Source organism: Penicillium verrucosum (assembly GCF_028828655.1).
Source record: "Penicillium verrucosum strain IBT 35672 chromosome Unknown utg000003l_segment0_segment0, whole genome shotgun sequence".
NCBI lineage: Eukaryota > Fungi > Ascomycota > Eurotiomycetes > Eurotiales > Aspergillaceae > Penicillium > Penicillium verrucosum.
Genome location: NW_026643212.1, coordinates 2,746,050 through 2,773,654, shown reverse-complemented (window position 1 = coordinate 2,773,654; position 27,605 = coordinate 2,746,050). Strand labels below are relative to the sequence as shown.

The 27,605-nt window shown below is 49.1% G+C and overlaps 12 protein-coding genes across 12 annotated transcripts; 9 read left to right on the top strand and 3 right to left on the bottom strand.

The window, feature by feature from the left end:
* Positions 1 to 274: 274 nt before the first annotated feature.
* Positions 275 to 1,806, top strand: N7516_008722 (uncharacterized protein; the record flags this gene model as incomplete). The annotated part of the gene is made up of 3 exons (XM_057221441.1): positions 275 to 429; positions 1,127 to 1,202; positions 1,672 to 1,806. 3 exons carry the CDS (start codon positions 275 to 277, stop codon positions 1,804 to 1,806), a joined length of 366 nt encoding a protein of 121 aa, XP_057071713.1.
* A 749-nt stretch (positions 1,807 to 2,555) lies between these two features.
* N7516_008721 (uncharacterized protein) lies at positions 2,556 to 5,774 on the bottom strand (the record flags this gene model as incomplete). Its single annotated transcript, XM_057221440.1, has 1 exon — positions 2,556 to 5,774. The coding sequence occupies one exon, from the start codon at positions 5,772 to 5,774 to the stop codon at positions 2,556 to 2,558; it is 3,219 nt and encodes a 1,072-aa protein (XP_057071712.1).
* A 1-nt stretch (position 5,775) lies between these two features.
* N7516_008720 (uncharacterized protein) lies at positions 5,776 to 6,057 on the top strand (the record flags this gene model as incomplete). Its single annotated transcript, XM_057221439.1, has 1 exon — positions 5,776 to 6,057. The coding sequence occupies one exon, from the start codon at positions 5,776 to 5,778 to the stop codon at positions 6,055 to 6,057; it is 282 nt and encodes a 93-aa protein (XP_057071711.1).
* Positions 6,058 to 8,564: 2,507 nt separating this feature from the next.
* On the bottom strand, positions 8,565 to 9,810 carry N7516_008719 (SDR family oxidoreductase; the record flags this gene model as incomplete). Its single annotated transcript, XM_057221438.1, has 6 exons — positions 8,565 to 8,686; positions 8,745 to 8,895; positions 8,959 to 9,158; positions 9,220 to 9,383; positions 9,444 to 9,702; positions 9,756 to 9,810. 6 exons carry the CDS (start codon positions 9,808 to 9,810, stop codon positions 8,565 to 8,567), a joined length of 951 nt encoding a protein of 316 aa, XP_057071710.1.
* A 712-nt stretch (positions 9,811 to 10,522) lies between these two features.
* On the top strand, positions 10,523 to 11,164 carry N7516_008718 (uncharacterized protein; the record flags this gene model as incomplete). The annotated part of the gene is made up of 2 exons (XM_057221437.1): positions 10,523 to 10,582; positions 10,667 to 11,164. The coding sequence occupies 2 exons, from the start codon at positions 10,523 to 10,525 to the stop codon at positions 11,162 to 11,164; spliced, it is 558 nt and encodes a 185-aa protein (XP_057071709.1).
* A 2,044-nt stretch (positions 11,165 to 13,208) lies between these two features.
* Positions 13,209 to 13,938, top strand: N7516_008717 (uncharacterized protein; the record flags this gene model as incomplete). The annotated part of the gene is made up of 2 exons (XM_057221436.1): positions 13,209 to 13,281; positions 13,337 to 13,938. The coding sequence occupies 2 exons, from the start codon at positions 13,209 to 13,211 to the stop codon at positions 13,936 to 13,938; spliced, it is 675 nt and encodes a 224-aa protein (XP_057071708.1).
* Positions 13,939 to 14,371: 433 nt separating this feature from the next.
* On the top strand, positions 14,372 to 15,272 carry N7516_008716 (glycosyltransferase family 69 protein; the record flags this gene model as incomplete). The annotated part of the gene is made up of 2 exons (XM_057221435.1): positions 14,372 to 14,944; positions 15,012 to 15,272. 2 exons carry the CDS (start codon positions 14,372 to 14,374, stop codon positions 15,270 to 15,272), a joined length of 834 nt encoding a protein of 277 aa, XP_057071707.1.
* An 887-nt stretch (positions 15,273 to 16,159) lies between these two features.
* On the top strand, positions 16,160 to 17,259 carry N7516_008715 (homocysteine S-methyltransferase family protein; the record flags this gene model as incomplete). The annotated part of the gene is made up of 2 exons (XM_057221434.1): positions 16,160 to 17,056; positions 17,119 to 17,259. 2 exons carry the CDS (start codon positions 16,160 to 16,162, stop codon positions 17,257 to 17,259), a joined length of 1,038 nt encoding a protein of 345 aa, XP_057071706.1.
* A 129-nt stretch (positions 17,260 to 17,388) lies between these two features.
* N7516_008714 (putative amino acid permease) lies at positions 17,389 to 19,094 on the bottom strand (the record flags this gene model as incomplete). Its single annotated transcript, XM_057221433.1, has 2 exons — positions 17,389 to 17,505; positions 17,571 to 19,094. The coding sequence occupies 2 exons, from the start codon at positions 19,092 to 19,094 to the stop codon at positions 17,389 to 17,391; spliced, it is 1,641 nt and encodes a 546-aa protein (XP_057071705.1).
* A 1,513-nt stretch (positions 19,095 to 20,607) lies between these two features.
* N7516_008713 (uncharacterized protein) lies at positions 20,608 to 21,510 on the top strand (the record flags this gene model as incomplete). The annotated part of the gene is made up of 2 exons (XM_057221432.1): positions 20,608 to 20,820; positions 21,433 to 21,510. The coding sequence occupies 2 exons, from the start codon at positions 20,608 to 20,610 to the stop codon at positions 21,508 to 21,510; spliced, it is 291 nt and encodes a 96-aa protein (XP_057071704.1).
* A 307-nt stretch (positions 21,511 to 21,817) lies between these two features.
* Positions 21,818 to 25,015, top strand: N7516_008712 (uncharacterized protein; the record flags this gene model as incomplete). The annotated part of the gene is made up of 4 exons (XM_057221431.1): positions 21,818 to 22,077; positions 22,134 to 22,446; positions 22,504 to 24,194; positions 24,247 to 25,015. The coding sequence occupies 4 exons, from the start codon at positions 21,818 to 21,820 to the stop codon at positions 25,013 to 25,015; spliced, it is 3,033 nt and encodes a 1,010-aa protein (XP_057071703.1).
* Positions 25,016 to 25,274: 259 nt separating this feature from the next.
* N7516_008711 (HPP family protein) lies at positions 25,275 to 26,051 on the top strand (the record flags this gene model as incomplete). Its single annotated transcript, XM_057221430.1, has 2 exons — positions 25,275 to 25,481; positions 25,563 to 26,051. The coding sequence occupies 2 exons, from the start codon at positions 25,275 to 25,277 to the stop codon at positions 26,049 to 26,051; spliced, it is 696 nt and encodes a 231-aa protein (XP_057071702.1).
* Between the last annotated feature and the right edge of the window lie 1,554 nt (positions 26,052 to 27,605).

Sequence of the window (27,605 nt, the reverse complement as noted above, 5' to 3'; positions counted from 1 at the left end):
ATGGTGACATGGTTAGCCCGCTGAACACGCAGGTGGCAGCTTCTGTGCCGTATAATGCCAGCCCCTGGGAGATGATTTCTTTTTTGGGGGGGTCTCATCTCCCAGGGGCTGGCTCATGTTCCTGCGTGTTCAGCGGGCCAACCATGCGATGCTGTTGGTTTGTGGCATGGTCAGCCCGCTGAACACGCAGGTGGCAGCTTCTGTGCCGTATAATGCCAGCCCCTAGGAGATGATTTCTTTTTTTTTGGGGGTCTCATCTCCCAGGGGCTGGCCCATGTTCCTACGTGTTCAGCGGGCTAACCATGTAGATAGTTGGTCGTTGCCAGCTCCTAGGATCATATATTGTCCCCTATCCCAGGAGCTGGCGTGTTGTCGACGGAATGGTGACATGGTTAGCCCGCTGAACACGCAGGTGGCAGCTTCTGTGCCGTATAATGCCAGCCCCTGGGAGATGATTTCTTTTTTGGGGGGTCTCATCTCCCAGGGGCTGGCTCATGTTCCTACGTGTTCAGCGGGCCAACCATGCGATGCTGTTGGTTTGTGGCATGGTCAGCCCGCTGAACACGCAGGTGGCAGCTTCTGTGCCGTATAATGCCAGCCCCTGGGAGATGATTTCTTTTTTTGGGGGGTCTCATCTCCCAGGGGCTGGCTCATGTTCCTGCGTGTTCAGCGGGCTAACCATGCAGATAGTTGGTCGTTGCCAGCTCCTGGGAGATCATTTATTGTCCCCTCTCCCAGGAGCTGGCGTGTTGTCGACGGTGGCATGGTTAGCCCGCTGAACACGCAGGCAGCTTTTTCCATATTGCCAGCCCCTAGGAGATGATTCTTTTTTTTTTTTTTGGGTTCATCTCCCAGGGGCTGGCTCACCTCCCTACGTGTTCAGCGGGCTAACCATACAGATAGTTGGTCGTTGCCAGCTCCTGGGAGATCATTTATTGTCCCCTCTCCCAGGAGCTGGCGTGTTGTCGACGGTGGCATGGTTAGCCCGCTGAACACGCAGGCAGCTTTTGTTCCATATTGCCAGCCCCTGGGAGATGATTTCTTTTTTTTTTTTTTTTTTTTTGGGCTCATCTCCCAGGGGCTGGCTCATGTTCCTGCGTGTTCAGCGGGCTAACCATGCAGATAGTTGGTCGTTGCCAGCTCCTGGGAGATCATTTATTGTCCCCTCTCCCAGGAGCTGGCGTGTTGTCGACGGTGGCATGGTTAGCCCGCTGAACACGCAGGCAGCTTTTGTTCCATATTGCCAGCCCCTGGGAGATGATTTCTTTCTTTTTTTTTTTTTTTTTGGGCTCATCTCCTAGGGGCTGGCTCATGTTCCTGCGTGTTCAGCGGGCTAACCATGCAGATAGTTGGTCGTTGCCAGCTCCTGGGAGATCATATATTGTCCCCCTCCCAGGAGCTGGCGTGTTGTCGACGGTGGCATGGTTAGCCCGCTGAACACGCAGGCAGCTTTTGTTCCATATTGCCAGCCCCTAGGAGATGATTTCTTTTTTTTTTTTTTTTTTTTTTGGGGCTCATCTCCCAGGGGCTGGCTCATGTTCCTGCGTGTTCAGCGGGCTAACCATGCAGATAGTTGGTCGTTGCCAGCTCCTGGGAGATCATATATTGTCCCCCTCCCAGGAGCTGGCGTGTTGTCGACAGAATGGCATGGTTAGCCCGCTGAACACGCAGGCGGCAGCTTCTGTGCCGTATATTGCCAGCCCCTGGGAGATGATTTTTCTTTTTGGGTTCATCTCCCAGGGGCTGGCTCATGTGTCGGCAGGACGGTGGCGATTGCCCACATCTTCTACCCAGTCTCCTGGGTAGGCAAAGAAGTATATATATAATATATACGGGAATATATAATATATTCCAGGGCCCCGACATCGCAGTCTCACATGTTCAAACATGAAATCAAACATCGAGTCAACACGGACTCGGACATGTCGTCAAGACAGTACTCTGACATGATGTCTTTCGACGGCCAACAAAAACTCGTACATCACCCCGAAGGGTGGACAACAAACAAATCGTACATGTTGTCTTTCGACAACCGACAGTAATAATCATACACCACCCCGAAGGGTGGGCGAACAAGAAGATCGAACACAACTCAGAACAGGTGCCCCGACAGAGTGCCATGGGCGTCGACAACCATCACCCTCGCGGGTGTGGGAAACAAGGGTACTCCAACAATGGGTTCTTGTTTCTGTGTCTTTGGTAACAGACACATGGCGCTGTAACTGTGCAGGTGAAGCGGCAATCATCGGACTTGCCGGCTTGCTGCATTGTCGTTGTTGCGGTCCTAAGAGGTGGCCCATTCGTCCCTCCCCTTGGCCGCTGTTCGTGCAGGTGAAGCTGCAATCATCGGACTTGCTAGCTTCCTGCTCTTGTCGTTTTTGCGAACTCAAGAGGTGGCCCATTCGTCCCTCCCCTTGAGCCGCTGTCGTTGTACTGCAGTTGAAGCGGCAATCGTCGGACTTGCCAGCTTCCTGCCTTGTCGTTGTAATATCATATTATCCATCAGGAGGTGGCTCATTCGTCCCTCCTCCTGATGTAGTGCGTACCACTTGCCGTTAACCGAACAAAGTCCGATCTCCGGCAAAACAACGGAGGAAGACATAGATAATCCGCTCCAAGAACGGAACATCATATCCGTGCTCCCACCGCAGTTCCTCCAGGAACTGTTCGGGACCCTCCAAGGCGTAAACGAGGTGTCCAAGGTGACCTGCCCAGACGGGGAACGAAAGCAGCATCACCATCACCATGACGAATACACCAAAGGAGACCCAACCAGCTCCTGTCCACAACCCCCTCAGCAAAGCCGATCCCTCATGCATGTCTGACTCGTCAGACACAGTGACAGCGGTTGGGTCGGAAGGCCAAGCTCCTGGCATTTGAAGACCAGAAGTCGCTGCCTCTTCTCCGCCCATTTTCTCCCGCTGTTCTCCTGCAGTCCGTTGAGCGCTGCAAGTCGGGTTGGCGTCCTCGACCCTCTTGGTGCCTTTCGAAACCCCCGCACGGGAATCTGTCCCTGTTGCAACGGCATTCTTGACCGAAGCGTCTTCGGGACTGGCGACCAGGGAAGAGGCGGAGTTGCTTTGAGAGGCTGCTGTGACCTGCAGCCCCTCAGGAGAAGACATGATGGTAGGACGAGCTTGAGTCCTTGCTGCTCGCATCGCAAGCAACACGTCGAGGTGCGAACGGGTACCGGTCCGCAGGCTCCCAACAACAGGCTCGTCCTCGGTCTGCCAAGTCAGGTCTGATTCATTCAGAGTCGGCTTAGTAACAGCAGGCACACTCTGAATTCCCTCAGCTGACGATGGCTCAGTCTGGGCTGACTTAGTTGGGGCTGGCTCACTAGGAGCAGGCGCACCCACAACTTCGTCAGATGGGATGGACACAGTTGACGCGGGCGAGGTGCATTGAAGCACACTGGACTCGGGCACGGTGGACTCCAAGACAGCTTGAGTCGGCTTGGAAACAGCTGGCACACTCAGAACTGCCTTGGTAGGCACCTGCACGGTCTCGAGACTCTCCTCTTCCTCCGACGCAGCTCGAGTCGGCTGAGAAACAGCGGGCTCACTCAAAGCTGCGTGGGCAGGAATCTGCTCAGTGGCCTCCTGGGCAGCTTGAGTCGGCTGGGGAACAGCTGGCACACTCATAGCTGCCTCAGTGGGCACAGGCACCTGCTCGGTCGAGGTGGTCTCGGTGTACTCCAGAACAGTCAGAGTCGGCTGAGAAACAGCTGGCTCACTCATGACTGCCTGCTCGGTCATAACAGACTCGGTGTGCTCCATAACAGTCAGAGTCGGCTGAGAAACAGCTGGCTCACTCATGACTGCCTGGGTGGGCACCTCCTCTGTCGAAACATGCACAGATTGAGCTGGCTGCGAAACAGCTGGCACACTCTCATCTAGCACGTTCGAGGCTGTGTTCATCACATATACTGTGACAAGGGGAAGCAACAGCGATCCGTTGGCTTCCACCAGCTCTTTTGTGATCCTCTTCTTGCGGTTTGGTCCCTCAGTCATGGCAGCAACCCGTTTTCGGACTGGGAGGCTGACTGGTACCGGGATGTTGACTGGTAACTGGAGGTTGACTGGTACTGGGAGGATGACTGGCAATGGGAGGCTGACTGGTACTGGGATGTTGACTGGTACCGGGAGGTTGACTGGTGCTGGGGGATTGACGAACTGAATCACCCTCTGGCGCGCCTGACGACGACGACGACGAGGACTCCCAGTGAGACAAGTCCAAGCGAGAGGAGTCCAAGCGAGACGATTCCAAGTCATACTACTCCAAGTCTTACGACTCCCAGTGAGACGGTCATGCCGTTTAAATACGCGGTTGCGGTTCCTCGGGAATGGGGTTGCAGATGCGATCGCCACGCGGTCTGTGATTGCTTTTCCCTCTCCCCTTGTGAGAAGATAACGCTCATCTGGGGCGTTCATCATGATGACATCCCCATCCGCATCCAGAGCCCAATCTATGCAACCGTCAAAGTATAGGCTGTTCGCATTTGGAAGTTCGTAAAAGAGCTGGTTTTGGTTTCCCATCATGTCGTTGATCTCCGCTTGCTGGGGAGTGATGGTAAGGGTGGTAACTGGTGCTTCTTGCACCGCTGCATTTCGGTCGCCTACCTGCGACTCGTCTGCCTGCAACACGGCAAGTTCTTGTTGGGTGATAATATCCATGGGTGACCCTTCGCGTGATGATCTGATGTCGTCCATGGGCGTATCGAGGGGTGTCCCTTCGCGTGATGATCTGATGTCGTCCATGGGCGTATCGAGGGGTGTCCCTTCGCGTGAGGATACGATGTCCATGGGCGACCCTTCGCGTGATGGTCTGATGTCAATGGGCGTCTCAATGGGCGACGCTTCGCGTGATGATCTGCAACTATCCAATGACATAACATCGGAAAGAACGCTGGGACTCTCCGATCGACTTCTGTAAGAGCCACCGGAAACATCATTGTTAGGGCCAATGTATCCATCGACGTCGGAATCCTCGGGACCGAGCGTTCTGGGGCCACGTCCCTTTCCCTTGTCGAGTTTCGGCGGGTGAGAATCAAATGCATGCCCATGGGAGCCTAGGTCCTGGCTTCGCACGACATGGCGGGGTGCAATACCCACACGGTTGGCAGAGGACTCAGCAATCTGTGCATCACGAGTCTGCGCCTGGTTAAACCTTGTATCTTGCATGACCGCGGCAAGCATATTCTCCATATTCTTGAGGAGGCCTTTGACTCGGTCTTCCGCACCTGTAAGGCGTTCATGTCGTCGGACATTGTATTCTGCTGCGGCGACTATCTGGCGCAAGTCCCGCAAATCTGCCTGGTCTTTGGCCAGTTGCTGCTTGCAATCTAGGAGGGCCTTTTTCTTGCCCTCAGCCAATTCGAGGTTCTCCGCTGTCTGGTCCAATTGGTCTTCAAGGATCCTCAGCTGAGCCTCAATGTTCTGGGACTGGCTTTTGGTTGACTGTTTGATCATGGCCTCCATCTCGTGCTGATCAAGCAATCGGGTGGTGCGTCGTTCAGATGCCATTTGGGATCGCAGAGCCGACGCCTGAGATTTGGCGTGGTCAAGCTCGCCCTCCTGGCGAGAGATGATGCCTTCGGCATCAGCTAGTCTTGCGTTTAGCGCGCTGATTTGGCGCTGGCTCTGACTGCCTTGGACGCTGCGGGAGGAAGAAGGGGCTGTGTCGGGGCCCACCAGGGGGGTGATCCTGTGCGGAGGACCCTGGTTGATGAGAGGAGAAGAAGAAGGGTTGGTGGAAGAAGAGGGACCAGGCATCATGTTGAAGTCAATTGGTCCATTGCGCGGCAGGGGAATTGCCGGAGGATTGGCAGTGCCAGAAGGACCAGGCGTCTTTGGGAAGCCAATAGGTCCTTTTGGCGCCAGAGGAATTTTCGGAGCGGGGGCGGGGGCATCCACCGTGTGGAACGGAATGAGTCCATTCCGCGGCAGAGGAGTGGCCGGGGCGGGGACGGGGGCATCCACCGTGTGGAACGGAATGAGTCCATTCCGCGGCAGAGGAGTGGCCGGGGCGGGGGGCGCGCCAAGTCGAAGTCAATGACGCCGTTACGGCGGAGCGGTCCCTGCTGGGGTGCCATGTTTAACTTTGAAACAGGTTAGATATGATGCTTGGAAAAATTATTTTCAAAGGCAGCTGAACTCACAGTAGAGAAAGGTGACACAGAACTTAAGTGGTTGGGAGACTTGAGAAACTGCCAATGGTTGCTACATTGGGAGTGGTTAGAGACCATAAGAGGAAAAAAAAAGGAAAGGGGTGGGGAGTCTCACACAGAAAAAGAAGTGATGGGAACAGGTCTTGTCACGGGTACCGAAGTACTGGACCTGAACTGCTACGAGACAAGCAGTCACAAATGGTTGACAAGACTTGCAAAGGTGATTGGGATTAACAGGAAACAAGATGTTTCGAAACGAGTCTCAGGGTTCTTTGCAGATGGGATACAAAGCAGAGAAAGAAGAGTTGTGAGTATGGAGAAGAGAGAGGGGAGAGAAGAAGAAGAAGAAGAAGGAGACAGGAGAGAAGGGGAGAAGATATAGGCCTCGACACGCGACGTGAACGTGAGACTCTGGGACCCCATTGGTCAACAACCTTCCCCTGCACCAATCAATAGGCTCTCCCATTGTTTCCTGCTGACAATATCTTTCTCTAACAATGGCTATTATGAAATCAACCTCCAATAAAGAGAACAATGGGGTGTCTCCTGTCTCCTTGGTCCCTTGAATGGTCTTTTTCTAGGAATAGGATGTCTCTTTCAATGATGCAATCTACAATAACCTTCTGTCTATGTCTATTCAATTGTATTTCTGCCTAGATTTAACGTAGACATCCATCCCCAATGGCTATTCAATGATATGCATGCAGATCTGAGGTCTGTGCCATGTGGTTGCGGCTGACCTCGGGAATAGCCGTCGGCTTGGCTTGCCGAAGGTCAGTGCACTCGGCTTGCCGAATAGACTTTTCTCCAATGGTCGAATGAAAGCTTAGGCTACTTAGGTATTTCGTGTCATTAGATCTACTATAGTCTAGGATACAGTCATGGTGGTGGCTACTGTCATTATGGCCGTTGACCAAAAGCGCGGACCTCTCTGTGGTGCTCTACCCTCCGAAGTGACGACTCAGTGTCAAGTGTCGATCTGCCCGTTTTGACGAGTTTCCACTGCTCGATAACATGAATATGTTGAGTTTCTGTCCTCCTACACAGGGACTCATTGCTGACCAGAAGATTATATTCCCCAGATCCGCTCGTGGGGGTAGTTCCTCCGTCTCACAAAGACCCCGGATAAGAACACGATACGGGTACAGGCTGGGTCCTTGACAAGCAAGCCAAGCGCATTGCGGAATTGGCCATGCCGATTTTGGAAGCAAGTTCAACTTTTCCAAATAATCCTTTCTAAAGCCCCGAGGTCTCCGAGTCGGTGTTTGTGAGGTAGTGAATCCTGTGCTCGTACCACATTTGACCTGGCCAGTGTTGATGCCTGCGCTTCTGACACTGGATTCATTTTCTACAGCCCCCTTCACACTCGAGAACCCCGAAGCCATGGCTACACAACTCCAGAATCTGACGATGGAAAACTGGGAAACAGACAATGCGGGAGGATACACCGTCCTTATGGAATCGTTGGTGGAAACCCCGTCGTGCAAGGAATATTGCGTTCAAAAGCATACCCATGAGGCAAAGATAAACTCGAGTTTTATCAACTTGCTTTACGCAATATGTCTGCTCATCTCTACAATCTGAAGTGCGACAATGTTCGGCGAAAACTTGATGTCAGCTCGGTATTGCTGAGTACACGGCGAGATTGGACGGTAGACTGGTCGACCGTCAGGGCCATTGCCATGCTATTATTGACGCCAAGGCTCGATTACAAGGAAATAACATCTTTGTTGATGCAACAATGGCTCGAAATGCTAGCATGGGTCATAACCAGCTTGGGTATATCGGAGAATAGGCCAAGAGTGCAGGGCGACAAGACAGTGTCACTTAACAGGCGGGTTCTATGACCACAACACTCAAGAAACACAACTAATCAGTAGTATACAGACCTTCTGACCCAATGTGGCATCGACATGTATATGATCGCGGCGAATATGCCCCAGGAATACCTACAGTACCTGCCCCAGGAATACCTACAGTACCTGCCCCAAGGTACTGTACTAAATCATGCAATTCACTCAAGCCCGACAAATTTCTCAGTATGCACTTCCTGGGACCCCTCGCTATCTTGTCCAAGGGACATGTGGGGATCTTTGGCTTTCATGCTGCGGCTTTGACGATAATCCAAGCCTGGGGTTGGGACAAGAAAGGAGACGATAAAGAAACCCTGCATTAATATATCTTTGGAGCTTCAATGGTTTCTACAAAGCATGGATACTATTCCCCACAACAGGAAGAAGAAGGAAGAAATATAGGCAGATGGGCAAGTCTCGTTCCAAAACCTAAGGATCTATATCTATCTGCTAGATCGACTGTAGTAATAAGTTATAGAATTTATCCAAAATACAGAGGTCCCCGTGGTGTATTACCATGTCTCAGACATTGTTTCATTTGCTCAAAGCTTAGATTTTTTGCCAGTCACGTTGGGTACATCATCTCCCGAAAGCAAGAAGTCCGGATAAGACAGGCTCCCACCGGAAGCACCGCCTGCCGACATGCGCCAGTTTGCACCATCCACTGATATGCGTCAGTATGAAACCCTCACCATGTTCTTTTGTGTTATCTGACAACTCACCAACAAGCGTTTGACCACTAACATAGCTTCCAGTGTCTGAGAAGAGATACACGGTAGCGTCGGCAATGTCGCGAACATGCCCAAAGCGGCCGAGTGGCTGGGCTTTGGTGTATGCCTCCATGGCATCTGATGGCAGCAGACGTTCCAAGCCCTAATGAATAATGAGGTAATCAGCTTCTGACACAGGAAGAACACCACTGAGACTTATACTAACTTCGGTCGATGCGATAGGGCCAGGCGCAATGATGTTGGAGGTCATCCCGCGAGGACCATACTCGATCGCAACGCTGTTCGACAAGGAATCGATACCGGCTTTGGCAACGGATACATGGGTCTGGAAGGGCATACCCCGGTAGTGGATAGTGGCACTAACGAAGATAATTCTTCCACCGGTTCCAATCGGCGATGGTTGAACTGGAGGGTTGTCAGTGTCAGTGATAAACAGATGGTCGGATTCGCCGAGTGGTGCACTCACGAGTCTTCGAGTCCATTCTGTGTTTGCTTGCTGACTCTCTTAGATACGGAAGAGTTGCCTTGAGGGTGTTATAAGAGCCCAAGACGTCAATATCCATGACTGATTTGAAAGCATTGACTGAGAGTTGCTCGATCGAGGCGAGGAAGTTACCCGCCGCTCCAGCACTGTCACATACTCTTAGTATGGAAATCGAAGACCGGGATCATGTTAATATTTCGACATACATGACAAAGTCAATCCCTCCAAGCTCCTTAACACAACGCTCAACTGCTTGCTGCAAACTCTCGAGCTTGCGCACGTCCACGGAACCAATCCCAATCACCTTGGCACCCGGTCGGGCTGTCGCGATGTCCTGGGCAACACGCTCGGTCTTCTCTACATTGCGGCCGATGATACAGGCGTTGGCACCAAGGTGTACTAAGGCCCGGACCTGGGCACTGCAGATAGTGCCGGCACCTCCTGTGCAGAATACCACTTTATTTGCTGGACCAAGAAGTTAGTGTGACTGAGTGTTGACAATGGACTATGGATCTTACCGAAGATTCCATCCTTCCAGGAGTCACTCAAATATTCCGTCTTGAGGAGGGGCATTCTGATTACTATACACCTACTTGGAGATATTGGGTTAAAGATTGTGGGGGAGTTGGGGATGTCCAGGAGGTCGTTGGGTCGTTGTTTAATGAAACCCGCTTCCCCACAGTTGGACCTCGGCTTCCTAGGTTTTATGCATTTTTATGCAATTCTTTATGTATTTCGAATTTAGATTGGTGCATAAAAGGATTAGTAATACAAAAATGCAACCTCCCGAGGTCAGGAACCTTGGAAAGCCCTGTAAGGAAAGGAAGTATTCCAAAGCTAGAAATGTGATTTGGAAGATACATTTATCAACTAGCTATGTTGTAGTTAGGTAATGTTTTGGGACTCAAAACACCTCAATTTCATTAATTGGCTTAACAAGTTGCTACCAATCGGGTGTTGTCCTCGAGCATATATCATTGCTTTGTCCTCTACTAAGAAAGGTCTTTTCGAGTGGCGGGTTATCTGTTATGTAGGTACAATGTATAGATGCCGATTTAGTTATGTTCTATTACGGTAAAAGAAGAAGAAGATGTAGACTCCATTGCGATGAAGAACAGTGGCCCTCTGATTGGCTGGTGCGTAGGCGGTCCGCGACGTCACCGAAAAAAAAGAACCGTCTCTTCTTTGCATTGTTGACGTGAATCTTCCACTCAACTCATTCCAGATTCTGTTATACTCGTCAAATACCGCTCTGAGGCAAGCGATCGACTTTAGTTACTGCGACATGGCCTGCCCCATCAGCGTTAGCAAGTTTGTTGGCACTGTCTCCCTCGGTCTTCTTACTGTACGTCAATCGCATCTATCGCATCATAAAACATGATCAACAAACATGATCAACAAATGCTAACAACCCCTTTCAAACCCACAGGGCCTATCTTACTCGACATCATCTATTACAATCCCAGCTCTACAGCTACTTCCAACGGCGACAACCGCCGCCCGCTCCCTGAACGAAGTGAAGCGCCTAACCCGCCGATATGCCCTACGCCTCTCCTTCCTGACCAATTCCTGTTTCTGTTTCGCATGGTGTCTCTCATCTCCACGCCGTCGACACCCATACATGATCTGGCTGTGGGCATTCTCTGCGATCAGTGCCCACGGTGTTGATTTCTGGTTCAACCGTCACCTCGGCTTCAAGAACTGGGCCTCGGCTGTGATCCGCGACGTTTCCCACTTCTCCCTGGTCCGGGACTCCAACATAAATAAGGATGAGGACCTTGTTGTGGTTGAGGCACAGGACGACATGAACGGCGAAACCGTTCAGCTTGAGATGGACCGGGAGCGCCGGCTCCATCGAGCACGCACTTGGTTGTCTGGTATTGCGCTTTCGATCGGCATTGTTGGTCTTTGGGGTGACAAGAAATGATATTTATTCTCTTTATTCTTGGTTTTGGTGACCACTCCGGTTGTTATTCCATGTCTATTTTCTGGAAAAGTCTGTTCGCTACTGTTTCTTTGGTCGCGTCTAATATGTTTTTTGCCTGATACCTTTGTGTTCTGTTATGCTTATGTTTTTTTTTTTTTTTTTTTTTTTGCGCATCTTTTCCTGTAAATTGTGATGGAACCAACCGAGTAACTTCTGAACTTGAATCCGGTATATCCGAGCCACATCTGCTAGAGCGCCAATCCGACCAGCCGAATTAAAGCCTATTCTCTCTCATGGGTACCCAACCTTGGCCAATGTGCATGGGAAAGTGGAGATGAGAAATGAGCTGATGTGCGAATGGACACCATACAGACAACGACACACGATCTGAAGTAGCTATTATGCGCATTTAAGTCATCCTCATCCTCATCTTCCCTCTCTTGGTATCTCGCAGATCCTTCTCGGATAACGAAGTAATCATAGCCCCAGGGTCCATATGACTAGAAAATCGATTAATATTGGTAGTCTTCTAGGTAGTCTTCTAGTCTAGATAACTTAGATGTTGAGTTAAGATAAATAGGGAGAAAAGAACAAGAAATAATGGCAGAATACATACATAACAAGTAAAGTGAGGGTAGAGATGTCAATCTCTCTTCAAATATATATATCCACCAAAGGTACTATATACTCGCGCTGTTTGTGAGTTCATATTGTTCTTAGTACCTACATACCCCTTGTTTCGTATTATCATGGTTAATGTATAAGATGTTATGCATTACCGAGTTACTATACAAATAGGGAATTGATAGAGGGACACCCCCTTTGGATACTGATACAGGGACACCCCCTTGCCTGATTTTCCAGTCACCGCTTTCCTAATTTGTTAGTTCACCTCGACACCTTTCCCTGCTCACCTCCCCACCGCTTTCCTAATTTAGTAGTTCACCTCGACACCTGTATCTGCCCACCTCCCCACCGCTTTCCTAATTTAGTAGTTCACCTCGACACCTGTATCTGCCCACCTCCCCACCGCTTTCCTAATTTAGTAGTTCACCTCGACACCTATATCTGCCCACCTCCCCACCGTCTTCGTGTCAAACTACCCCACATAATAAGATAAGACAGCAGATACCAATAATTTGTATGTAAACCCTATACAAAACTAAGTCACTCTTGTCCCATAGACTAAATCATACAAATTAACATTAACCTACCTTCTTCCAACCCATTTTTCTATCAGTATCTGCACCTAGGCTAGCACCTAGGCAAGCACCTAGCAACCGTAGTCTTCCCTTAATCCTCTCACGTAGGATCGTTTCATATATCGAGATCCTTCGTTGTAAGGAGAACCGAGGACGAGGACGAGGACGAGGAAGGCCACGGGGTCGAGGACGTGAAAATCAGTATCATGGTCAATTTGTAGGGTAGATCAACACAGAAATCAATGAATGTACGACTTTTTCTGATCAAAATGCAGTATTTTTTACTATGTAAACCAGAATTATATGGGGGTGGCAGAATATATGGCAGAAAACTCTGCACTGGCAGAAAGCATGGCAGAATCCAGTGTCGCACCCAATTAAGAAGGCGGTACCGGAAAACCAGACAGTGCCAGTATCCAAAGGGGGTCCCTCTATCAATTCCCTACAAATACATTGAATGATGGTAAATCAATCGCATTGTCTATAATTATGGGGCATTGAGGAAGAGACGATTATGTCCTAACAAATATTGATTTGAAGTCAGCAGAGGTCAAATATGCCATGTACATGTACCCCTATTGACTGTGATTAATACCGAGAAATAAAAATGAGAGACCTAGGACTAAATGAGGGCTTAACGGTCATATTCAGACCAATGACTTGAAGAGATGAAATTACTCTCAATACGCTAAGGATAATGGCGGAGTTGTCGGAAATGAGCCCCTTGGCGTAAAAAGAATAAGAAGAATATAACAGCGCAGCCTGTGTTTATGTAAATAGAATAACATCCGACTTCGATCAAATCAATAAGCTCGGAATAATGGTCAACTTCACCATTGTCAATGGCCAAGTCTACACGCCAGGCCTGGCAATTGTCGATTCCCCACAGCCGAACACACCACTCGGAGGAGGCAAGTCTATGCGCCAAAAATATATCAACCACATACTAATTTCTTAGACAACCTACAAGTCGCGATCGACGTGTCCGGTAATGGCAAACTACCATGGCCCGCATCAACTCAACCCGACTGGTCAACCCGCTTCCACGATATCACACTCTTCTTAACCTCCGAGTCACACAACTTCACCATCTCAAACGGCACAAAGCCCGCGTCTAACACAAGCTACGTCGGTCCCGTCTTGGATCTAGAGCCCTCATCCACCGTCAAACATGTGAATTGGATTTGGCCCGAATGCCTCGTGGGAGACGGCTCTGGCTCAAAGAACTCGGCGCGTGGCGCATACAATATCTCCATGCACCAATCTTTCCTCTGGAATGGGACTGACTATTATACTGTCTTTGACCTGCCGATCTCTGTCACCAACAGTGTGCCCAAGAGTGATGATCGGATCGACTGCGATTTGCTGGAAAACAAGCTTTCTAGCGCGGTGGAGATCGGTGAGAGCTCGGATTCGCTGCCTGGGCAGCCCTGGGTTGAGGGTGGAGTTAGTACGACGGCGTCGAGTACCGACGTGACTCAAACGGGGGCAGGTAATCGGGGTCATTCGGGCTTCACGAGAGTAGCTGGCATTGCGATTGCTGCTACGGCTATTTTGCATTTCCTGAGTTGAGACTCACTCCTTTAACATAGTGTGTCTCATCCCTTGTGTACTGCTTGTATACTGCTTGTTATAATTCTTTTGTCTTGTTAAAATTAATATAGAAAACAACCATTTATATACTTCCCGTGCGACCAACTGTATTATATGGATCTCACGATTAATTTATGGCCGATCGGCGTATAAAGTTTTTACTCCTTCCGTTAATGATCATCGCGGATATCTATACTTTGGGAAAGAAGTATACCTCAGGTACATTCTTATGTTCATTTCGGAATATCCCTTGGCTACCTCGCTCTGCCCTGGAAACGCCCAATATTCTCTATCAAGGGTTGGTTCCTCCCACAACTTCAGTCAAGTATGTCAGGAAGATTAGATTCGCGCACATCGCACTCGACCCCTACGTTGACACCAAACCGCTAGTCTCCCAGCTCCCTCAATTTCCATGACGATTTTGTCCGTTTCCCGAGGAGTCCTCCGGTACCGCATCGCCCGAGCTCTGGTTATAATCTTCGCAATATGGAATCTGGCCGAAATACATCTGATTCAGCACCGACTTTACGAAGTTGATCACACTGTTCTCCGACACCGACCGCAAAAGCAAGAAAGAATATATATTGCAAGCATCAATTGGAACAATGGGCTCATTCTACGCAATCACTGGAGCAAGGCACTCACAGAGCTGGTCTTGAAGCTTGGTCCGGAAAATGTGTTCGTCAGCATATACGAAAGCGGGAGCTATGATAACACGAAAGACGCGTTGAGGGAGCTGGATTGGGAACTCGAGCGAATGCGAATACCACGGAATATCACATTGTCACCAGTGACACATGAAGATGAACTTGCCGCATCCGCAAGGGGTGAAGGCTGGATTAGCACTCCAGATGGGAAGAAACAACTCAGACGAGTGCCGTATCTAGCCCGGATAAGGAACTTGAGCTTGCTGCCGCTGCAGGATCTTGCACGGCAGGGTATCACGTTTGATAAAATCCTATTTCTGAACGACGTCGTATTTACGGTTTGTTTGAATCATCTTCCCTTTTGTCGAATATACATTCTAACCAAGGCCTTCTTTTGTTGATTAGCCGAACGACGTCCTCGAACTTATACATACCAATCGTGGCGAATACGCTGCTGCCTGCGCCTTGGATTTCTCCAAGCCTCCGAATTACTATGACACATTTGCTCTCCGGGATATCAAGGGCCATGAACCCATCATGCAAACGTGGCCCTATTTCAGCTCTGCGGCATCACGACGTGCAATGAAAAACATGTCTCCTGTTCCTGTGACAAGTTGCTGGAATGGCATGGGTATGCTGGCATCCATTGCAGAAAGCGTTGCATAAACTAACATATCTCTAGTGGCGATGTCCGCAAGTCCATTCATCGCGAGTTCCCCGCTTCGCTTCCGAGGTATCCCCGATTCACTGGCGAAGTATCATCTTGAAGGCTCCGAATGCTGTCTCATACACACAGATAACCCACTATCAGTGGAAAAGGGTGTTTACTTGAACCCTTTGGTGAGAGTGGGCTATAGCGGTGCTGCATATGCAGCTATTCATCCGATGATGAACTGGCTCTCTGTGAAACGGATTATACAAGGGTTGTGGGTTAATCGACTGCGCCGTTTAGGCGTCACTTCGTGGTTGAAAGAAGAAGTTGTTCGAAGACGGGTAAATAAATGGAGAGCCTTGAGCATTGGGAACGAAGAGAATGGAGAACTTTGCATTATCAATGAGATGCAAATTCTGCATCGATATGGATGGGCCCATGTGTGAAGAAGAGTAAGTGGCATATTGCGTGTGTATCATTTAATATCATGTTGCCCGCCTACTATGTATTATATTTGGCTTATAACAACGTATATGTTATAATCAGCTCGGACAAATATAATATACTTGAAGGAATAAAGAACGAACAATGCCTGGTTTGGATATCAAGTTCTGCGAGAGGCTGATCTACGATGCATAGAGATGGATGGATCGGCTACTAATGTAGTCCATGAACACTTCAGAAAATATCTTCTACGCCATGAGAAAGACACAAATTCCCGGGATCTGAGCATACAGTCAATTCTTGTCCAATCTCCACTCTTCAGACCTTGATACCCCCGAGGCCGGCCCAAAAACGACCGATTATGTAACCCCGAGCAACTCGGCCCGTTTAGGACTGCATCAAACAGCAAAACCCCCACTTACCCTCGATAAACCACCTAAACCTCCAAATACACATAATGGCAACAATCCAGATCCTAGACGGAGGCCTTGGCACCTCCCTGGGCGACCTATACAACATCAAATTCGATTCCACAACAACCCCACTCTGGGCCTCACACCTGCTAGTGAGCGACCCAGCAACGCTACAAGCATGCCAACGCGACTTCGGCGTTGCCGGAGTAGACATTCTCCTAACAGCAACCTACCAAGTCTCCGCTGAGGGGTTTGCGCGGACAAAAACGACCCAATTCCCAAATGGGATCCCACGCAGCGCAGCAGGGCCCTTCCTGCAGAAGGCCGTGGACATCGCCGAACAAGCGAAAGTGCGCGAGAGCGCAAGCGTCGCTCTCAGTCTTGGACCTTACGGTGCATGCATGATCCCAGGTCAGGAGTATAGCGGCGCATACGATGCCGAACACGACTCCGAGCAATCATTGTATTTGTGGCACTTGGATCGGTTGCGCATGTTTGCTGAGGCGGATGGGGAGCTTGTGTCGCGTGTGCGGTATGTTGCGTTTGAGACGCTGCCGCGGCTTGACGAGGTTCGAGCTGTGAGGAGGGCGATTCGGGATTCTGCTTTCGATGTGCCGTTTTGGATTGCTTGTGTTTTCCCGCGCGATGATGATCTCTTGCCTGATGGCAGCTCGGTGGAGGAGGTTGTGCGGGCTGCTTTTGCGCCTATGGAGGGTGGGGTTGTTCCCTGGGGAGTTGGGATCAATTGTACTAAGATGCATAAGCTTGCTGGGCTTGTTGATTTGTTTGGTCGTGCAGTTGCGGGGGCTGTTTCCGAGGGTCGGATATCTGCTGTGCCGAGCTTGGTTTTGTATCCTGATGGGACGAATGGGGAGGTATACAATACTACGACGCAGATCTGGGAGAAAAACGATGCTTTGGGTGATAATGTGAGTGCTAACGTAAGTACTACTTTCAAGTGGGAACCTTGGGAAAATGATATTTATGCTGACGTGGAATTTAGCGACCTTGGGAGGAACAGTTGGCCCAAGTGGTCAATGAAGCCTACGAAAAGGGCCATTTCAAGTCGTTCCTTGTGGGCGGGTGCTGCAAAGCTTCCCACCATGATATCAAGAAACTTGGACAACAATTTCAGAGTCAATAACTTATGAGCGCGGGACACACATTTATGAATGAAGTTTGGAATGCAAATTGCAGAATAAAAAATTGTACATCGCTAATGTTGAATAGCCAGTCTGGCATGCAAATATTTACACATCATTATAAGAGTCATTTAAAACAGCCAGTCGGTGAACTTGGTCCACCAGTTATTATGCGGGTTTTCAACTGGCTGGATCTCCCCATCTAGGAGGCGGCCCGACCATAAGTCGATATTGGCAGCACGCTCAAACTATGAATTGAAATGTTAGCAACTCTTCGCGAAAAAGCAGAATGAATAAGAGGTGTTAAACTAACCTTGGTGCGATGCCAGAGTTTCCAGCAAATGATGGGAACAATGAAAATGGGGATACCGATGTACGACGCAATAAAGCTCGACGTATCCCAGTTACCCTTCAAAAACACGGGGAAACCAGCAACCAAAGTGATAATAACGGAACCGATAAAGCCCACCCACGCGGCATAAGGTTGAAAGGGTGCCTGCCATGGGAGGGTGTCTCGGCTCACATTTTGTCTCTTCATTGCGGCATAGAAACGAATATAGCAGACGCAAAGGGTTGCCCAAGCAATCAAGCCGGCAACCGTACTCAGGTTCAGAAGCCATGTGAATGCCTGCGCTGCACCACCGCTGCCGAGACTCAGGTACGCGAGCGGCCCAAATAGCCAGGCGGCAAAGACAGCCACGTATGGTACACCATTCTTGTTCACACGTCCGAAGATCTGGGGAAGCTGGTGGTCTGTAGTCATGGCGACAATCATGCGCGATCCAACCCAGCAGTATGAGTTACCGGCAGACCACGCGGCGATGAGGATGCATGCATTTACGATAGAGGGTAGAGCGTTGATGCCGGCGTTGGTGATGGCAATCACAAAAGGCGAGCTGTTCGCGTTGCCAGAACCGGAAACGAGGCCTGTGGCTCTTGGGTCGACGATCATACCGATGAGAAGCGCTCCGAGAATGTAGAAGAAAGCGATGCGGTAGGTCACACGGCGGGCGGCCTTGGGAATGGCACGGTGGGGATCAACGGATTCGGATGCGGTGATGACAACGGTCTCGACACCAATGAAGCTGAACGAGGCATTGACGAAGGAGGAGAGGAAGCCGAGGAAGTGGCCGGTCGGACCGGTGATACCGTTGAAGTTTGTCCACGGTCCAGGGTTATTCCAGTAGCGGAATCCAATGGCATCGCCGTGGGGACCGCCGCCTGCAGTGATGACAATGGAGACAACAACCAAGCCGAGGAAGCAAAGGACCTTGACGGCACCTCCAAAGACTTCGGTTTCACCATAGAATCGCACACTCATCAAATTGATAGCTAAAATGAGTACCAATCCAACGGTGATTACCACAGCAGGCGTGATATCCGTCCAATATGACACAATAACGGCGGCCGCCGAAACTTCCGAGGCGATAGCGATTGTGTAACAGTATCCGTATGAAATAGCGAGGGAGAAACCAACAGACGGGTCTATAAATCGAGTCGCCCAGTGGGGGAAGGATCCAGCAGTCGGGAAAAGCGTTGCGAGTTCGGCGATACTTTGCATGACACACCACAAAACTCCTCCCACAATAATATATGCGAGCAGCAAACCAGCAGGGCCAGCTTTGGCGTAGGCAGCGCCAGTTCCCACAAACAAACCAGTGCCAATACCACTGCAGAAACCAATCATGGTAACCTGGTAATTGCGCAGGCGTCGCTGCAAGGCCGCACGGCCGCCAACATTGAGCTCATACTCGCCCTTGGGATCCGAACCGAAGTCTTCGAAATCCGTGCCAGGAGCCGGCTGGACTTTTCCGTCGTTAAAGCTGGACTTGTCCATGTTGCCATGTGTGATGCCCATCATCCAGGCCGAGTCTTTCCCCGTATATTATACCCCGGGGACTTGAGAAGGGATCAAAGTGCTTATGTGGGAAACAGCTTTTTTTCCTCCCGAAATATTATTCAGTCGCGTCCAAGCACGACATTGGGGCTTCCACTCACGACGGTTGTTCTCCACAGTGGAGAGGCTCATTGGGTTTCATTGCTCGGGGTTCGGTCGCTCTCCACTTTTATGGGAGGCGATTGACTAACTTTTTCCTCTTTGCCATCATCGCGATGAGGCCGATCGGGCCGATCGGAGGCAAATAGATAAGAAAATATTGATTTGTTGATTTCACGGTGTTCCAAGGCTCATTGACATATGGCTAGTAGGTATAACGGCTGGTAGATTGAGTTTTTTCCAAAGTTCGAATGCCTAGAGAGGCGATGAAAAATGGATGCATCTGGAAGAATGCCACGTGAGGCGCCGGACACGTCCACGGTAGATCGAAGAATTCAAGCTTTACGCCTGAAATATTAGGCAATAATTATTGCCTTAGGCATCAATGTCTGAATCGAATAGTGCTGTGGCCAGTAGCAGCGTTAACGTCCCAGGGCGGATATATAGCCGATCCTCCACTATATATTGGGGGTTTGACGTCGTGCTAGTACTCAATAGACCAGCATAGTTTAATTTTTGTATTCCCCGCGATCTTCACCCTACGACCTTAGCCCTGCACCGAGAGCCGGTTTGGTATCGTTTTTCCCTAGTCATATTTTACCCCGCACCTTAAACATCTTTGCTGTTCGTCATGCCGTGGCCGTGGTGTTTTCCGTTCAAAGGCCGACCAAAGATCGCAAAGACAGTAAGAACCCACGATAACAGGATGGCTACATCCTGTTTTGTCGATATGCTAAGAGTACCTACAGTCTTCACTTCCACAAGATGAGGAGACTGGATTGAAGTTGCTATATGACGGGCCAACTCCAAAAGTCGAGTTTGTACAATCTGTCTCAACCAACCATTTCGATAATTAATAATTGACGCAGTATTATCGCTGTTCATGGACTGAATGGCCACCGCGAAAATTCATGGACGGCAGCCAATGGGGTAAACTGGCTCCGTGATCTGCTGCCAGGTAATATGCCCAACACTCGAGTCCTTTCCTGGGGCTATAGTTTGAACGCCGTGGGAAACTCCCAGACAATATCCCAGCAAAAGATATCTGAGCAACTAGTCTATGACTTGTGGGAAATAAGATCGTCAACAAATGTACAAACTCAACTGACCCAACAAGGAAATAAGAATTAGTACTGATAGAGGCAACACAGACGGTCAATCGTCCGATTATATTCATTGCACATAGCCTTGGGGGACCTATAGTCAAAAGTGTAAGCCTTGCCATTTTATACAGAAATACATAAAGAGAGTTGTCATTGACTATCGCCAGGCCCTGCTTTATGCCGACTCGACACAGGAATCTTCTACTACGGACATTCGCAGCGTCAGACTCTCAACTCGCGGAGCGATCTACATGGGAACACCTGAGCTAGACTCAAGGCTCAGTGGACTGCAAAGCTACTTATCTGGTGCTAAAGGATCCGAGCAGGAGTCTAGCGATATCTATAAGGAAGCACACTGGTTAGCGACTACATTACAGGGCTACCCATCGATCAGTCAACAGTTTTGGACTTTATTTGTTCATGAAATGCTCGACTCTCTCCCAACAAATAGTACACTGGACCAGGTAAGGGGATTATCTACAACCAGTCGTGGACTATTTGCTTACACCATGCCTGAACAAGACTATGTCGTTCTCACCACAGGAGAATTCGTCCCATGTTTTTATTCAGGCTGATCATGGTGGGATGATCAAGTTTGAATCATCGTTGGACAGGGGGTATTTAAAAATCAAAGAACATCTGGTTTATATCGAAGAGATGCTGAAATGAAAGATTGACACCTCAATTATCAAGCCACAATATAGATTTTGTTCCTGAAGTTCTGCAGTTCCATAGATCGTAAATTTGTTCCCTGCCCAATAATAGGGGTCCTAGGCCCAACTTCCTTTTGCCCCCTTTCGGCTTCACACAAGCCTAATCCGGTAAGGCCGTTCAATAGTGCCAGATGAACCTGATATTATACTGATATTATACTGATATTAAACTGATATTATACTGATACTATACTGATACTATACTGATATTATACTGATACTATACTGATACTATACTGATACTATACTGATACTATACTGATACTATACTGATACTATACTGATATTATACTAATCTCCTAAAATACTCTTAAATTTACGTATTAGCCCTACGGACTGAAACAAACTGCATATACTACCTAGGTAAGATTTGGATTTTATCATATCCCACGGGCTGCCAAGCGCCAAGTTTTCCTCCTAGTGCGTGAGCATAAGGGTTAATGTAGGATTTAATGCCGATCTAAGACAATAAGAGCAGGCTAGACGTCGGTCATCACATGGGAAAGATTCTATCTATTTATCTATTAAATAGTTAAATATCCTAGGAATTGTTATTATTAAATACTCCTGTCAATTAACGCCGATCGTTCTCTTTTCTTTTTGTCCGGAGAACGGGAACGGTAAAATCTTAAACTGTCCCCTCATTCTCTCCCCTTTTATCGGAAGGAATGCCCGATCATATCTATCCCCTTAGATTCTCAACTGCTTCATCCTCCCGATAAATCTCATTTACATTGTTCATGTTGGAATGACTGAAATCGAATCTTCTCAGCGGGATGTCCAGCCGGAAGCGTCCCCGCTTTCCTCTAATGGGGAGGGGTCTCCATCGCCTGTGAAGGCAGCGCCTGCGCCCAAGGCCGGTAGAAAGCTGCCTGGATGGCTGGATCACTTCAATGCCCGTGATCTTAAGGTATTGTTTCGTTGCTCACTAGCTGCGTGGGTCGCGTCGCTGTTGATCTTCATCACGCCGTCCCTAAGCGTCATTGGTAGTGCGACTTTTTTTGCAACGTGAGCGCATCTATATCTCTCCTCTCGGTATTAATTGCTAATTATATTGCAATCAGTTTGGTACTCTTCATGGTGCCTCCGACCGGCATTGTCTTCATTTTCCTTTTAGGAACTCTGACCCTCGTCCTGGGTATGGCTTTGGGCTGGGCCTGGGGTGTCATCGCCATGAAGGCTGCTATGGCCGCAAGACCCGCGGCTGAGACCCAGGCTAAGCTTCAAGCCCTAGGACAGGCCGCATACAGCCAGGCCAATTCCACCGGACAGCCCGTGGCAGCTGTCCAGCAACAGCTTGTCTACACAGGCTGGATGCTTGACACTCGTGTAACAGTTGTGTATTATTGTTTAATCTGTTTGTTCATCTATTTACTCGTGAGTTTTTCTTGATATGGGCATAATTCTCAAATAGAAACTAACCCTTTCGCGCAGTCCCGTCTTCGGGCTAAGAACCCCAAATTCATTTTGATGCAGATTTTCGGAATCATCATCGTCGATGTTTCCCTGACTATTGGCCCGCTGCTTCCATCGTTCAGCGGTACTGTCCCCAAGGTCTTGGTTGAACCTGCCGCCATTGGAATTGGGTTGGGCCTGGTCTCCCATTTTTTCTTCTTTCCTCGGTCTACCTCCCATGTCGTGCTTGATGGCATGGAGGGGCTAGTTCGGCTACTCAAAGGACCTTTGGACGCCACGGAGAACAGTCTTCTAAAAGGTGAAGCATTGGCTATGGCAGATCTGCAAACTATCAAGGTGAAGAGCATTGCTGCTTACAAGCAACTCAAACCGGCCATTGGATTTCTGCCACTAGACTTCTCTGTCGGTTGGTGGGGTGCGGAAGATGTCAAAAGTATGAAGAAACCGATACGCCAAGCTTTGATAAGCAGTCTGTCCCTCCTGGAAGTTCATATCGCCCGCGTCGGGGGACACGCGAAGCTAGAAAAGTTGCACCAGCTCACTGTGGATCGGGATTCAGACTCTGATTCCCAAGCTAGCGGGAATGAGAAAAAGCGTTCACGCGAGGTTGGCATGCGCCAGCTGATGGAGAGTGTTAATTTGGTCCAAGCACTGCGAAGCCCGGAACATGAGTCTATGCGATCGGAAACTATCGAGGTATTGCGCGAGTCCAGCAAGGATATCCTCCCGGCTTGCCAGGAAGCTGTTGAGATCATTGCAGAATCAATTAACACGGTTAACAAGCGTTGGTTTGGTCGCCCTTCCAAGGAACGCCTCGATAAGTTGCACGAGCGTAGCCAGACTGCACTGAATAATCTTCAGGGCCTGCGCGCATCGTTTGCAACGGAAACCACCGAGCGTTTGATTCAAACACATGCAGAGATATTCGACGAAAAAGGCATGCTCAAGACCCTTGACGAAAATTCATTACCCAGAGTTAGGGGTATCACTATGGGAATGATCTTCGAAGAGCAGGTGCTCGGCGTCGCCGATGGGTGGGAGCGGGTCCTTGGACAACTGGTCGCTCTCCTGAAAGAACGCCAAAAAGTCCGTCTGTGGCTACCCAAGGGCTTGCGATATGCAGTCAACTGGTTTCGTCGCAAAAATGTCGTGGCGCCTGTAACTGCGGCTCATAACCCAATCATCGACCCTGACACCGCAGAGACGCAGTCCAAAGCGGCACAGCAGCATCTTCGCATCAGTAGAGGATATCGTGCCAAGCGAGGCAGCGGCTTCGGGCGCGCTATCATCGGCACCTATCATTGGTTCATCAATCCGGAAGGTCTTTATGCTCTGCGCATGGTGGTTGTCACAATCGCACTCGCTATCCCTGCTGCGATTCCTCACACCGCGGGTTTCTATTACCGTGAGAAAGGTCTCTGGGCCCTCATCATGGGACAGACCACACTGGTCATTTACATGGCCGACTTCACTTTCTCCCTTATTTGTCGAGCTATTGGTACCATTGTTGGCGGTCTTCTTGGCTTAGTTGCGTGGTACATCGGCTCAGGCCATGGTGAAGGTAACCCGTATGGTCTTGCTGCTATCATGGCTGTTGTGCTCACGATTCTCATGTGGGGGCGTATCTTCGCCCCGCCTGCTATGCTTCAAGCTCTGATTATGGCTGGTGCGACCTGCATTCTGGTTGTTGGTTACAGTTTTGAGGATACGTAAGTAAATTGCACGCATTTCGAGAAGCAACATTACTGACACACTTCCTAGGCACATCCCGACTTACGGCAATCCTGGTTGGGGTTATGATGTTTTCTGGCGACGACTTTTGCTTGTTCTTATCGGGTCTGCAGCGGCACTGATCGTGCAGCTGTTCCCTCGCCCACCGTCTGCATCAGGACACGTCTGCAAGTCCCTTTCAAATGTCATCCGCTTACTGTCGGACCACTACGCGCTTCTCTTATCCTGCTGGGGACAGGAACGCGAAGAAGGTCTAGCCGCAGAGAAGCTGGCTCTTAACCTCGCCGAGACCCTCGCCGCACTGGACGGACCCATCGCGTTGCTACGCTTCGAATTCTCCAGCTCGCCATTTGACAGCGACCGTCTCGGTCAGGTCAAATCACTATGCCAAGAACTCAACCAGAACATCGCTCGCCTACTTTACCTATCAGCTTCGCTGCCAGAACATCTACAAAGTCGCCTAGCTCGTCAAGCCGGTCTCCTTGACCACCACAATATCGGCGACGTCATGGCTGTTCTGGGTGTGGTTGAACAATCACTCAAGACGGGTGACCCTCTGCCCGAGGTGCTGCCAACGCCACTCCTGAACCGTTGCCACGATTATTGGATGTCGCGCAACGTGGATATCATGCTAAGCAAAGATTTAATTCGCGACGAGGACTACCGTCGGTTCTGCGTCGCCATCAGCGCATACCTCAAATTCCTGGCCACCGTGGATGACTTGGTGCTCGTAATGAAGGGCACATTGGGCGAGTCCCACATCGTCAGTCGTGATCTATTGAAGGAACCGTATGTATAAGAGTTAAAATGTATATTGTAATGATGTGTTCTACTTTTACTATGTGCTTACAGCGATGTGTCATAAAAATTGGATCTCCTCACATTCCTCCGCACGGCCGGTTTTCTCCAATTTCTTTTTTTCTTTCTCCAATTCCCCAAACCATTCTAGCGCCTCTGGATCCTTTGAATGTCAGGCAATATTTTATTTTCTTCTCTTTGATCTCCTGTATAAGCCAACAATAATTCTAATCTTCAAAACCTGTGGTGCGGTGTCCCAAATGGCCACTCCCCGCCTCGCCCGTCTTCCCCGGTGGATTAGCCACTGGCTTGGCTATCGCCCAGAAGCCGTGAAGCCACTCTCTAAATACGAGGTCGCTCTATGGTCCTTCATAACCTCATTCTGTGGTCTCTCAGTCGTCCAAGCAATTTTCAATTACTCCGACTACTTCACCGAACGCAATGTACCGGGTATAATTGCATCCTACGTAAGTTCAATGTTGTCAAATAGCCCAAAATCGCATTCCCCCAAATATCTACATTTGACTCATACTCAATATCCAAAACAGGGTGCATCCGCCGTCCTCGTATTCGGCGCAATTGAAAGTCCCCTAGCACAACCACGCGCTCTAGTCTTCGGCCACTTCTTCAGCGCCTTGATCGGCGTCTGCATTACTAAATTGTTTAGTTTGATGCCCGACCAGGCGCGCTTCGACTCCCTGCGTTGGCTGGCTGCTTCGCTTTCGACGGCTATTGCTATTGTCGTTATGCAGTTGACGGGTACGACCCACCCGCCTGCTGGTGCCACTGCTTTGCTGCCGGCTACTAGTGAGGAGATTTGGCGGCTTTCTTGGTACTACTTGCCTGTAGTTCTGTTGTCTTCTGTTATGCTTCTGGTGTGTGCGTTGCTGTTGAATAATTTGCATCGTCGGTATCCGGCGTTTTGGATCGCGCCTGCACCGCCGAAACCTGCGGTGGCTGCTGTTCCGGTGCTGACGCCTGTCGATGTTTCCTTGCAAGATTTGCAAGAGGAGAAGGCAGCGAAGAGTCCTGTTTGATTTAAGAAGTTGGGAAGTTTGGGAGTAGAAAGACCCTGATAACCTTTAGGAATGGTTACACGGTATATGCCGCTATCCGTTTGGTGGGGGTTGGTGGGAAATGTATATAAAATCTCGGTTACCCTGCTAATATGTTTGAGAGTCTATGAGGGAAATAATTTTATCATCACTCTGTGGAGTCTAACACGCCTATGATAATATACACTTGTATTAGTTGACATGGCGAGGCCGCTGGAAACCGCTTCCATGGCACCATCCATCTGGAGTCTGCTGTCCCCATTGGTCTGGTGCCTGTCATAGTTAAGATTTAAATCATATTTCAGGGTTTAATTTTTTTCCCAAAAAAAACCATTCTGATACTCCTCATTCGGTTTTACTGACCGACTCAAAACCAAATCTGACTTGTTGACTCCATGATTTACGGTCTTTGGAGGAGCATTCGAAACCACAACGAGGTCAGGGCTGCCCGAGAGGATTTTATTATTTTGCACATAAAGATCACATAACACTGCCTGAAGTATAGGTATACTAAGCTAGGACCTTTAAGTATCGGTGTCTCTGGGCTAGTAAGGTTGGTCTTCCAATCCCTAAGCGTCAGGGAATACGAAGGTCCGATGTTGGGTCCGTTTCAGACTGCAGGCAACGTGCGGCACGTATTTAGGAATATTAAGTTGTAGAGATAACACGCGGAACAAACAGTGATTCAAATACTTAGTATACTATAACGTGGGACATGAGGAAGATGATCCTTTCCAATTCTCACACGGGAGGAGGGTGCAGCAATTCTATCGTATGGTCCTATTGTCTTAGATATTGAATTATGCATAGTGTCTGTAGTAAATGCAAACCATTCCACCAACCATGTCCGATGCAATAAGACAGCCAAAAAAAAAAAAGATATAATATAATATAATAATTTGCCAATGAAGAGTAATCACTGTGCAGAGACACGATCACTTGAATCTTGCTTGGTTCGTTTGGAATCGAATCATCATTGTAAAAGGAAGCTGTTAGTCTCGAAGTTTTTCAGAGCATCACAAACCTACCAACCAAATTGACCAGCAAATAATTCATTATTTTTTGACTTGGTAAAAGATGCAGTTACTCTCGCTTTTTGGCTCTTGGGCTATCATAGCTGCCATAGTTTCTACGGCCGATGAAGGCAGCTACACCAGTCCTAGGATCAGGGCTCTCAAGAAGGCGATACTGCAAATCTTCTCTGATTTTATACTACTATAAGTCTACCGATGAATATAGTAGGAAGAATTAGAGTTATATAGGGTCATAGGATAGCGGGATAAAGCTCATGCGGCAAAACCTATAGAGTAGAGCCCATAGAGCGATTGTAAAACTAGTAGGCAGTATATTGGTAGGATAGAATTCCACCATTCTTCGGTCTTTAGTCTATACAGTTTACTTCACGAGCTTTATCCCACTACCCTACGAACCTATATAACTCTAATTTTTCCTACTATATCCGTCCTACTCACTATCAATAGTAACTAGAGTCGTGCCAACACGCTACCTAGCGTTCTTTATTCGGTTTACGACTCC